At 50.1% G+C, this 12,500-nt stretch overlaps 1 protein-coding gene across 2 annotated transcripts in view; it reads left to right on the forward strand.

Moving 5' to 3' along the window:
* The window catches only part of plxna2 (plexin A2), a 142,037-nt gene that overhangs the window by 98,927 nt on the left and 30,610 nt on the right, over nt 1-12,500 (forward strand). For both annotated transcript variants that reach the window (XM_035521313.2, XM_081704060.1), the window contains exons 13-17: nt 540-691; nt 3,194-3,311; nt 4,978-5,114; nt 6,778-6,945; nt 8,197-8,290. In XM_035521313.2, coding sequence (XP_035377206.2) covers nt 540-691; nt 3,194-3,311; nt 4,978-5,114; nt 6,778-6,945; nt 8,197-8,290 — 669 coding nt within the window. The remainder of the gene's footprint in view (nt 1-539; nt 692-3,193; nt 3,312-4,977; nt 5,115-6,777; nt 6,946-8,196; nt 8,291-12,500) is intronic.

The raw sequence follows: 12,500 nt of genomic DNA on the forward strand, positions 1-12,500 counted from the left end.
CCATCTCTCCAAGTCTCTTCCTTTTTCTTCCTCTCTCTAACATTCTCTTTACTTCTCTCCCTACATCTCCCCCTTCTCTCTCTCTCTCTCTCTCTCTCTCTCTCTCTCGACCTGTCTGCCTTCTCATTGGAGAACAGCCAGCACACAGAGGCACTCAGAGTTTCAGTAGCACAGACCCCTCCACGGCACCCACAGCCAAGGGCACGCTGTGCCACCATATTGGACTTTATGCTACGGCGCGCGTTATAACTTTTACGAGCACGTTCCTCTCTCTCAGCATGCACGCCGTTCTCTGTCCAGGTACGCGACCTAGACGTTAACCTTTCAGAATTCCTACCCAGGGCCTGGGTCGTGTGTGCTGCTAAAGGTCAGCGGCTAACTTTGGGCTGTCTTTAATCTCTCTTGGACCGTCTGCAAACCACAGTGGGCAAATCTCGGCGCCACGCGCCCATAGACGGGCAATCTTGAGTGTTACGCGCCAGACGCCGTGCGTGCGCGTCGAGAAGCCGGCTTCATTCGAATCTCTTTCTGTCGTGCAGGTGACACCGGTAGCCGGCCCTCTGGAGGGGGGGACCCGCGTGACCATCCATGGAGTGAACCTGGGGCTGTCCTTCTCTGAGCTAGTGGACAACGTTCAGGTGGCCGGAGTGCGGTGCACCCCGAAAGAGGACGGATACATCATCGCCGAACAGTAAGTCCCCCCGAGTATGACAGGAACCTGAATCCTGAATCACAGCACTTCCAGCATATCGGCATTCCTCGTAATGAATCGTTTTGTGACTAGAGCATTATTTTTCTCTAAATGTGTCAACCCAAACCAAAATGGAGCATAAAACTCTGTCTCCATCATCGTCCCTGCAGAAGGAAGGGGCCGGATGAGGGAGTGCTGGCACTCCCTCACCCGGCCCGTACAGGACAGAGGGTGTCCGATCGGGCCGTCACAACAGTGAGGGCCCTGCGCGGACCGCCGAGCACGTACGGCAGGTCTCCTCATGTGAGAACATCTTCACCACGGCGGGATAAACGGCTCGTGATGGACCAGGCCGCCCACAGGGGTCGCACCCCCCTCCGCCAGCAAAACGAGGCCTAATTAGGACCGAGGCAGACCCGGCTATTTGCCCTCTGCAGGAGGCCGTCTACTCGCCCCACGCGCCCCCCCCTACTATCAGCTAGCATCTGTTTGTGTTTACTCGTTCTGTTCCACCGACTGGCTAGTTAGCCCCGTGCTCGCAAATATCCGGAAGCCAGAAACTGGTGTATTTTTGGTTCCGGTCCCCGCCTGCGGAAAGGAAACGCCATGGAGACCCTCAGGTTCAACCTTGTCTGTTGTTCTGTCCCAGTCACCTACATACCAGACTGTTGGTAGACGGATGCAGAACCTCCGCCTGAAATAGGTTTCCCCCTGCCGTCCACACACACACACACACACACACACACACACACACACACACACACACACACATACACACACACACACACACACACACATACACACACACACACACACATACACACACACACACACACACACACACACACACACACACACACACACACATACACACACACACACACACACACACACACACACACATACACACACACACATACACACACACACACACACACACACACACACACACACACCCTCTAGCTGACCCTGGAAAGACCTAAAGTGGAGCAAAGGAGGGAGATGGAGGAAGACACAAAAATGTCCTTTACGGCTTCCCGTACAATCTTTGCCTTAACTCCTCCTGTTCCTTTCAGGGCGATATACCTCGGGCTTCCGTTTGAGCCCGTGCCCTCCATGCTTAGCCACGAGCCGGACCTCCTGGCTGGGCGTCTCTGGACCACCCGACTCAGCGGTGCGTCTTCGGGCGTATCGACTCTGCCCTCAGGGCGGGGTTACACCAGCCAAGGCCTCAGTTTCAGTGTTGATTGCGAAAGCCCGTTAGCGCCGGACCGTAGCGCGGCCGCGATTGGGTGCGTACGTGCGTGGCTCTCTGCCTTTTGGGTAATGCGGTCTTATTTGCACCTTCTGAAGTGCGATCACACATACGCGGTCTTTTGCAGTGCGACTCTCGTGGAGAGCCCCCGCGTGGCCCATATGGGATGCACCCGGCCTTTTTAAAGCTAAATGAATTACACGATCCTGTGACCTTTCAAATTTGGCATGCTTTTTATTTCCTCAGCGTACTTTGCCCTGACCTTACTTTGGAGATGCCGAAGGTTGGGCTCCACTCCCAGCCCGGCAGACGGTGCAGCGTGTGTGTGTGTGTTTCGGGGGATCGTAAATAGCCCCTGAGCCTCTGTGTCAGGAGGGTGAGTGGGAGCAGGGGGCATCAGCATTCGGAATGTGCGGCACATTGCCGTCTGCGGGAGTGAGATTTGTCGGCACCCCCGTGAAGGTGCCGTAATCCCGAGCAGATTCCTTTGTTTGAAGCGGACAGCGTTCGCGTCGAGAGGCGTCGGGGGAGGTTGGATCATACCCCCCCCCCTCGCCCAAAGCATCAACAGCTAACAAGCCTTCCCTCATGCCGTGAAACACTGTTTAGAGCTGCATCCAGAACTGTCCATGAAAGTCTGCGTTACGTCACGTGACTCACGTGGCAGGTCTCCGGCACTTGTACTCCATACACTCACCTCCAAGGAACGCGCCACACCACAGCCGTCCTCCGTCCCAGAACCCCCACCGGAGCGCGTCGAGGGGGACGTTTGTCCTCTGTCTTTTGATCTGCATGGGTGGATGCCTGATCAGAGAGGATAATGAAGACATATTGACGTTCTGCTGCCTCTCACTGGGCTTCACCTGGTGCAAAGGCAGGGATAGGCCAGAGACAGGACCGCCAGGGACAGGACCGCCAGAGACAGGACCGCAGTGCTGCTGAGAGTCTCCAGTCTCCTGTCATGGATCACAGGTTCCAGGTAGAACGCAGGAGAAAATGACAGTGATCTCTAAAAGAAATCCACAGGTAAAAGGTTCTTTTAGTGTAGCTGGAGCAAGTAAAGCAAGGTGTTGGCATCACCAAGGAGACGTGTTCAGTTCTCGCCGAGCACACGCACCGTCATGCAAGTCTGTCTAGAGAAGAGCGTCTGCCAAATACCCCGCATGCCGGCGGCCGTGTCGGGGGTCCTGTGCTCCCCTCCTCCACCCGGTAGTGCGGGATTACTCAACGCCGTGTCTGTTTTGCAGGATCGTGTGCGAGATGGACGCGGCCCCGGAAGGCACGAAGCCTGGCCCTGTGCAGCTGTGCGTGGGCGAGTGCAAGCCCGAGCTGCAGGCGCGCTCCTCCCAGCTCTACTCCTTCGTGGTAAGACTTCAAATCCCAGCATGCCTCACAACCCCTAAACAAGGAAGTTGCTTTTGGTATTATGAACTCTTTGGTTGGGGAAGCCTTACCTCAAAAAAAGTAAAAAAAAAAAATAAATAAAATTAAAAAAAAAAAAATCCAAAAACGTCCGTTTTAACTTCCCAGTCTATGTTGTGGCTCAACTTATAGTAAATTGTGATCGAATCATCTTGTTTAGATTTTGCTTCCCAAATCTTAGTGCAGGCTCATTTCCGTGTTTGAAGACGGTCTTGAAGCTGGTGTGTGTGACTTTACACTGACACACTCAGGCAGGTCTTCCCTGCATGTCTACAGTAGCTGTGAAATCTAAACAAACTCTTCCCTATCCTGACGTCTCTGCCGGGGGATGCTAGCGGAGTGGCGTGGTGTCTCTTAGTGTTTTAGTGACTCTTCAAGTCAATATGCAGCTATTACGAGCAATTAGGTCAATAAATTATGCTTTTATGGATCGCGCTTCCTTTTTATCCGACATGCGATTTGCTCCCACACAAAAACACTTATTTTAATCTGTTCTGGAGATTCCCGAACGACTCGACTCGACACGACGTGAGGGCTTAGCAGCGAATGGTATTATTTACTCTCGCTTTACAATGTAATTAAAAGAAGTGTTTTTGTTTAACGATTCGTTGCGTCCTGCGCATTCGTGGGTAAAAGAGAAAAAACTGAATTACAGATCCTTCAGATATTATGGCGCGCAAAATTACAGATTATTACAAATTGCAGGCTGCGCTCGTCATTGTAGTTTCGGCGTAAGAGCTTCGCTTCCTGCTCGAGGAGCCAAAGCCCCTGACAGCGTAATAGAATTTGTTTTCAGTTATTGAAATATAGTGTGATTATAAACACGGCACCATGGGGAAAGAGGACTGAACACGGAGACAATAAAAGCCATTAGATGAATCAAAGGCAACCTCCACCTCTCCACCCGAGAGCAACAGAGGGTCCACACCGCACACTCCACATCCCACTGTAATTAACAGCTGCTGTTTATTAGCTGAGCTGTTGTTGTTGTTGTGGTTGTTGTGTTGTTGTTGTTTTTTTTAAATCATGATTTGAGCTTGTGTCGCTACCCTGAGCTAGCTCAAGAATTCAGCATGGGCTTCTTCTACATCATGCCAGCTTTCATATCACCGCGCACACACACACAAAGGTGTCATCACAGAAGCGCCTTTAAATGCTGTTGGACAACAGAATTGATCCCTAAACAGCCCTGTGCTTTTATAACAGAGGGGACACGGTGTTGATGTATTTTTAGCCGGTGTGTGTATGCGTGAAGTCAGCCGTTAGCCCCCCTGTTACGCTCGGGGCGGGCTGGCTGACTGCGTTTCTCCGTCTGCATGGTCTGTGGGACGGTAAATCCGTGCTATTTTCAGTGTGTGTTTTAAGAGGCCGTGGAGAAGGTCTTTTTTTCAGGATTTTTAAAAGGTTTGTCTGGACTCTCTGTTCGTGAGCCTCCATCACGGCAGAGAGTGATGATTGCTTTGAGAACAGCGCTGGGAACAAGGCTATCGCCTTCCCTCTCGGTCTCCGCTCTGTTGGGTCTGAAATTAGAGATGCTTGTTTCAGAATGAAGTGATCTTGTGATACGCCGACACTTCTCTCGGTCTCTGTCTTTCTCTCCATCTCTCAGACACCCTCTGTGACGGGACTGTCTCCCAGCCGGGGTCCGGAGTCAGGGGGCACCAAGGTGACCATCATGGGCGTGAACCTGGGTGCAGGCAGCAGTGTCAATGTGCTCTTTGGGAACCAGACCTGCGAGTTCTTTGAGTAAGCGTGCGCCTGTTCACTATACATGATGGAAACCCCAACATGCACAACATGGACAGGGTGGAATTCCTCCCATGACAAAACTCTTACACACACACACACACACACACACACACACACACACACACACGCTTTATGGTCTGCTGGCCAATTAACATCCTGAAAGTAGCAGTGTGTCTTATAATTAGTACACAGACCTAGGAGGGTGACCTCACAGATGACCCCTCACGGGATCAGTAGTTTCATTAATCGTTAGATTCCTTTGTGATTGATAGAGAGCCATCTGTCTATCTATAAATATCTTTCTACCAAAACGCGCAGCAGATCAATGAAATTCGATAAATAGTTCTATCGAAAGTTCTATCTCTTGTTAGATTCCCCACTGATTAATAAGGATGAATTTTCCTTGGCCCAGTCCATTTCGCCACCCACGCGGTGCGTGCGTGCGTGCGTGCGTGCGTGCGTGCGTGCGTGTGTGTGTGTGTGTGCATGTACACACTGACAGCAGGAGCGAAAATGCAGTTGTGCCTTCTCCTGCTCCTTAAACAGTTGCTCCTTAAAAAGTTCTCTGACTTTTTGGCCTCCTCCTCTCCCTCTCCCCTCACCCTTCTCCTCCATCTGCTCCCCATCTGCCCGTGATTCAGCCGCCTTCCTAAAGACGGCCCCTGCGTTCTCCCCGCAGTCTCCCGGCGCGTTCCTAGCGAGGCTCTGTCGGCCTCGTTGCTCGGGTATCCATTGTGCTATTAAACGGCAAAGAAAAACAGCGACACGAATAATTGCAAGGCTTTGATGCCCGTGTCGTCCAGGCTCCTAGCCGGACTGGGACAGCACGCCGCAAATCTGGACGCTGGAAGACTAATTTCCCATATCCCTTGCGGACTGTTCCTGCCGGGGCTCTCCTGAGACTCGGAGAGATGCCGCAGTTGTGACGTACCTCCCCAGACGCTCGGTGGCTACGTTACTTATACGCCCATCTTACAAGCGTCCGTATGGGAATGCTCGCAGCCCCTCCCACTCAGCCAAGCGACCGCGCTTCATATCCAGGGGCCAAATAACATTCCAACTCGTTTTGTGTTTTGGAAATTCCCATCCAATAAGTGATGCAATTTTCTGCCACACTGTCTTGAGTTTTTTTTTAGTGGTCAATGCGCAAGTGTCGCTGGTCTCTCTGTGTGAAGCGAGGGTGCTTCAGGACCATTGGCTTAGAGGTCATAAACCCTGTGCGCTCTCCTCCTCAGGGTAGCTGTGCACAGACAGAGACAGCAGGCAAACTGAAGAGGCAAAAGTTGATCCAGTTTTAATGAGACGTTGGCTAATTAGAGACTGCATTTCTTTTTCTTGTTTCTGACAGGGAGAATGAAATGTGTTTGTGTGTATATGTGTGTGTGTAAACGCAGGCCAATACTCAGGGGTCCTATCACAGACTGATTCACGTGTGCAAGCTCTACTCAGGAGGGCAGCTAGCAGAAGGAGGGAGGGAGAGAGAGAGAGAGAGAGAGAGAGAGAGAGAGAGAGAGAGAGAGCGAGAGAGAGAGAGAAAAGGAGATTCAGGAACAGGAAGCTGAAGGCGGCCTTGATCGGACCACTGCGTACCGGGTGGCACCGGCGTCCGCGTTCACGGCACTCATGTCACTCAGGCTGCCGGTGCTTCCCCTCCCCCCAGGCGGACCATGACAGAGATCATGTGCTACTCTGCTCCCTCGGCGAGCGGCGTGGGCCCCGTGCGGATCACAGCGAGCGTGGACCGAGCCCAGGTGAAGGAGAGCCTCACCTTTGAGTACATCGACGACCCCACCGTGCAGCGCATCGAGCCCGAGTGGAGCATTGCAAGGTAACGGCTGCAGTCCCCTTCAGACCACCCCCCACACCGGAATACACGTCAGGACCGCCAGCTCCTAGCAGTGGGAAGTTCAGTACTCCGTTCAGTAGGAGTATTTTCCATCTCTTGTCATAGACTTTGGTAGAGCATTACTTAAAACCACATTATTTATGCTAGAAATGGATGCTAATGTAAAAACAAACAAAACTGCAGGAAAGTATACAAATGCAGAAATAAAATACCAAATAACGATGAGAATGCAAATATTACAGTGAAATGTTTTTGTTGCAGACTTTAATAGAGCTTTACCGAATATTGCGTTAGTTGTGATGGTGGTTCAGGAACAGACAGGCAGCAGGAACCAGACGGTGGACTGAAGGAGATATGAGATATGAGCCGTCTGCTTAGGCTACAAACAGAGTCCTTGAGAATGACAGAAAACCTGCAGTGCATGAACTGTGAAACTCCAGCCCACTAACTGCTTCTGTTCTCGGCCCGTTAGTTTCGTCTGGGTGAAACGTTAAAAATGTGATATTTTCTGTCATGTGCTTTTGGTTTTTTGTCAAAATACTAATAAGGAAACATCAAACAATTTCGGCAAATGTTTATTTACACATTGCTGCTGTTAAAACCAGACACATCCGGTTCTGTGTTCTTCTCCGCGCCAAGCCTCACCAACCTTCCCTTTCTCTCTGTCGCCCTCCCAAACGTGTCCAGCCTATCCGATCATCTCTCGGTGGTCACCCCAGGCTTCCGGTGACCCGTCCAGCCTGGGTTAGATCCGCTCCCTGCAATCTGCTCGGTATAAAGACCCTAAAGACCCCTCCCACAGCAGCGGGGCGGGTCCGGGGGAGAGTCTGACGTGCGGGCTAGAGCCATCCCGGAGCATCGCTACGGCGACACGTGCCGCACACGGCTAACGCGACGGAGGGCGGCGACTGTAGCCGCCTCGCTTCTCCGCCTCTCCTGTCGATTTCGATCCGCTCCCTTTCGCGCGGCCGCAGACGACCCCGGAACGTTCAAAGGCGCATCTGTGCCGCTCGATTGCATCCGTTAAAACTCCGTCGAAAAACGTCTTTAACCGCTAGTTGCTCACAAGGGCACTATCACAGCACCACCTGACAAACAAGCTACGTTTGGGAGGCAGATTGAAATCGAATGGGCTGGACGTTTTTTTTCCTCTGTACGTGAGCACAGAAAGCAAACACGCTGGGTTTCTGCTCGAGGTCTGAAGCTTTCTGTGTTTCTGTGTTTTGGTTCTAGTGGACACACTCCCCTAGTGGTGACAGGGACCAACCTGGACGTAGTGCAGGAGCCCAGAATACGGGTCAAGTACGGCGGGCGCGAGTCAGTAAATGTAAGTACAATGAAATCAAGATACTACGGCATCTTTGTCCTTTATAAAAAGTGACCTCAATTACCTGTGCGCCAGGCTTTTAGGAAAATGGCTCGTGTGTGTGTGTGTGTGTGAGTGCACTAATATCTCTGGAGAGAAGCTAATGAAACCAAAATCGTATCAGTTCGACCTCAGAGATGTCCAACTTCTGCACCTGCAGACTTCATCAGTAGGTCACAGTTAATTATCAGTCACTCACGAGTGAAAAGCCTCACGTGACCTTTAGACTAGATTTAGACTTTAAACTACATTTAGACTGTCCTTAGACTATATTTAGACTTTAGACTACATTTAGACTTTAAACTACATTGACACTGTCCTTGGACTATATTTAGTCTTTAGACTAGATCATCCCCAGCTCACGTGTTTGACCCCAAAATTTCAACCCCCCCCCCCCACTATCCACAATCCATTGCACAACATCGTTTGGAGGTGAGTCTCTGTACAGATATGATTACCCCTGTGAATAATTCAGTGCCCAGAAAGTGCTGAGATGTTTGCCTGAGATGTTTAACTGAAGCATTTAACCAGCTCCAGTCACACAGGGATCCTGCTTTTTGTGCCGGTAACACGCTTGGAATGAAGGTGGATACTTGGTGGGAATTTTCTGGAGAAGGGGTGGGAGAGGTGTGGAGGTTGGTGGACGTAAGACGGGTGAAGGGGTTGGGGTTGCCTTAGTGGTTGTCAGCAGAAGATTAACTGCAGTGAGAAGCCTTCGTCAGCATAACGAGGACCGATGGTAATCGAAGCGAGGACGAGGAATCGTTGCAAATTGCATTTGTTTTCTACTCCTGAGCATCCATGTTTAATTAAGGGAATGGGACTTTTTTCCAGGCATGATTAGTGGAGGATAGAGCTGGGGAACTGGGGATTAATGCCGAAATAAATGTCAGAAATCACAGAGCATTACAGACTCCCTTACACAGCAGTGTTGCAACAGTTTTGTAAGGGCAAGATTTATTATTTATTATTTGAATTATTCTTAAAATATGACACATTCCACTGATAATGTTCCCAGTCATCATAACCATGAGGAATGCAAATTTTAAATACATTGTGTGTGTGTGTGTGTGTGTGTGTGTGTTATGCCTCATTTTATAATCCATTCTTTGTCTTGATGGCAGCATCAATCTGTGTCTAGACAAAAACACAGGTACATAGTTCCCCGTTCAGTACGTTACATTTGTTGCATATGCAAGTGAACTTTAAACGCAAACCAGGCAATAAATCCCAGAAGGCTGACTGCAGTAATAGTAACAGTAAACTTGCTGAGAGGATCAAAGCCATCATTGGTTCTATTTGCATAAATGAGACATGTTTATGCAACAGGACACGTCATATCTAACACTATGGCAGGACACAGGTCAGCCCAGACCAATCTCAGTGTGGAGAATGGAAGCAGTGGAAGAGTTGGAAGGTAAAGACACAGTTCAGTGTGCTCCTCATCCTCACGGAGCTCTGATAAGCCTGCAGCCCTGACGGAGCCAGAAAGCACACCGATGATCTGACTTTTCAACATCCAGGAGTGATGTACTGTGCTGTGGAACATTGGGAGTGATATTGTGGTGTGAAGCATCCAGGAGTGATGCACTGTGGTGTGAAGCATCCAGGAGTGATGTACTGTGGTGTGGAACATTGGGAGTGATATTGTGGTGTGAAGCATCCAGGAGTGATGTACTGTGCTGTGGAACATTGGGAGTGATATTGTGGTGTGAAGCATCCAGGAGTGATGCACTGTGGTGTGAAGCATCCAGGAGTGATGTACTGTGGTGTGGAACATTGGGAGTGATATTGTGGTGTGAAGCATCCAGGAGTGATGTACTGTGGTGTGGAACATTGGGAGTGATATTGTGGTGTGAAGCATCCAGGGGTGATGCACTGTGGTGTGAAGCATCCAGGAGTGATGCACTGTGGTGTGAAGCATCCAGGAGTGATGCACTGTGGTGTGAAGCATCCAGGAGTGATGCACTGTGGTGTGAAGCATCCAGGAGTGATACACTGTGGTGTGAATTCACCTGTGTCCTTTTCCTGTGTAATGTACCAGTTCTGGGGTGTTGTGACTCATTCACTAACTAAACCTTCACCTCACATTGCTCACCTGCTTTTCTAAGCTGTCCAAAAAAATCTACATCTAAAACTGACTTTCATACTTGATGTGTTCCCTTCACCAGTGAGCTATAATAAATTATGAGGATGTCGCACACACACTGCTTGTTTCACAAATCCATGACACTCCCTCCCTCTCTCACTCTCTCGCTCACTCTCTCTGTCTCTCTCTCTCCCTCTCTCTCTCTCTTCCTCTCTCTCTCTCTCTCTCTCTCTCTCTTCAAGTCAATTCATCCCAGCTTTATTGTCCTGACTGTATCAGTTACAAATATTGGAACCAAATATGGAAATAACAATGTTTATAGGTTACTGATGACGGTTGTTCTTGTAGTCAGAGGTAACAAAATAACAACATTGATTTATCTAGACCATTGTAACAAAATCAGAAATAATGAGTTTTTTATATCTTTATTTTATCAGGCTATGATGTCTGTGGTGGTGTGGTGGTTGTACTAGTGTAGAGTTCGTAACTTTCTCTGACAGTGACGTTAACACACATTTTTCAGCGAGAGCTACTGTGATTCCTTCTCCAAGGTCACGTTGTCATTTTTTTTTAGACTGGATGAGAGTTTAAAGATTTGTGAAATTTTGGCAAATCTGTGCCAATTTTTCATAATGGATCAGAAGGTGCTGAGTTGTTTGGACTTCACCGCTGTCATGGTTACCACAGTCTCCTCTCTCTGGGCAGCCAGGAGCCTGTGTGTGTGTGTGTGTGTGTCTGTGGCCAGACTGTGGTCACGGAGCCTGTACGTGGAGAATCTCTGTCACGGATCTCTGACAGTGTTGAGATATTTGCCTTCCCTGTTAAAGGCCGACTGTACCTATAATTTTGGTGTCTTTGTCCTGGTATTCCATACGGGCGCCTTTGCTTTGTTTTGATAGTTTGGTTAACTCTGATTGGACTGAAGCCGCTGTGTGTTCGGGGTCAGTAGGTCACTCAGTCTCAGTACCAGCGGTCAGAGGGGACCGAGCCCTTGGGACTTAAAGGCTTCAAATTGTCTTGCGTTCCTGCAGAATTCTGCATGCAGTCGTGTGTAGTGTCGTCGTGTTTTCCGAGTGGACACACCTCACAGGCTTAGGCGCAATAACACCATCGACGTTTTGCACCAAAATTTGATTGGGACGTCTATTTTGTAGAACTTCTTTCTGATTGCACAGAACGCTCTTTGTGTGCTCCCTTTGGCTGTGTTCACTCCCAGAAGCCCTGATTTTCAGACTGAGGTAATCATAATCTCTCTCTATCTCTCTCTCTCTCTGTCTGCAGTAGGAGAGTATAAAAATAAGACTGTCCTTTCACACGCAGTCTCTCCCCACCCATCACCATGCCCGCCGCAGAGCAGGCTCGTCTCTGATACCCAGCCTGAGAGGTAGCGGTGGGGTTTTTATTAACTGCTGAGTGTACGATTACAGACCCCCTCGCCCCTCCCAAACTGGCCGTGGTCGTCACGGATAGGAATACAGCGGAACATTCTGGCAAAGAGGCCATTAAAGTGGTCATCAAACTGTCACCTGCCTTTTCCCAAATTGCCTGCGCCCTCGTCTCCTCCTGTACCCCCCCCCCCCCCCAAAAAAAAAAAACCGGCATGCAAAATCAGAGACAATTGCCTTTGTGAGTCTGGACATACCTGTCACCCGTCTATGGCGGAGACATTAATCATTCCTCTGATTGTAGCAGAAAGATCATCTTATCTCCTGGGAGGAGGGGTAGGCCACACGGAGCAACACGGCAAAGCGTTGCTCCTGAAGTGTTATTCCTGACGCCGATACCCACTTTGCGTAGCAAAACCCTGCGGACATACTCACGCTCACTCGGACCGTGCAAATACCAGGAGCTTCTCTCACCGGCTCCTACCGCCTGAGTCCGGGTCCCAGCTCCCAGCAGTCCCGGCGGGGGCACAGGAAAGGCGGAGGTGGCTTGGCCCGGATTCTAGAAACAGTTTGCCCTGTGAAGGTGGAGTTTTAGCTGCCCGGTTGGCCCGGACAGCTCTGCCACCAGAGGCACTTGCCCACTGTGGGTCTTGCCCCCAGTTTTTCCCAGTGACTCGCGCGTCTGCTCCTGGAGGAG

Source organism: Electrophorus electricus, chromosome 21 (assembly GCF_041902795.1).
Source record: "Electrophorus electricus isolate QZ-2024a chromosome 21, ASM4190279v1, whole genome shotgun sequence".
Taxonomy (NCBI): Eukaryota; Metazoa; Chordata; class Actinopteri; order Gymnotiformes; family Gymnotidae; genus Electrophorus; species Electrophorus electricus.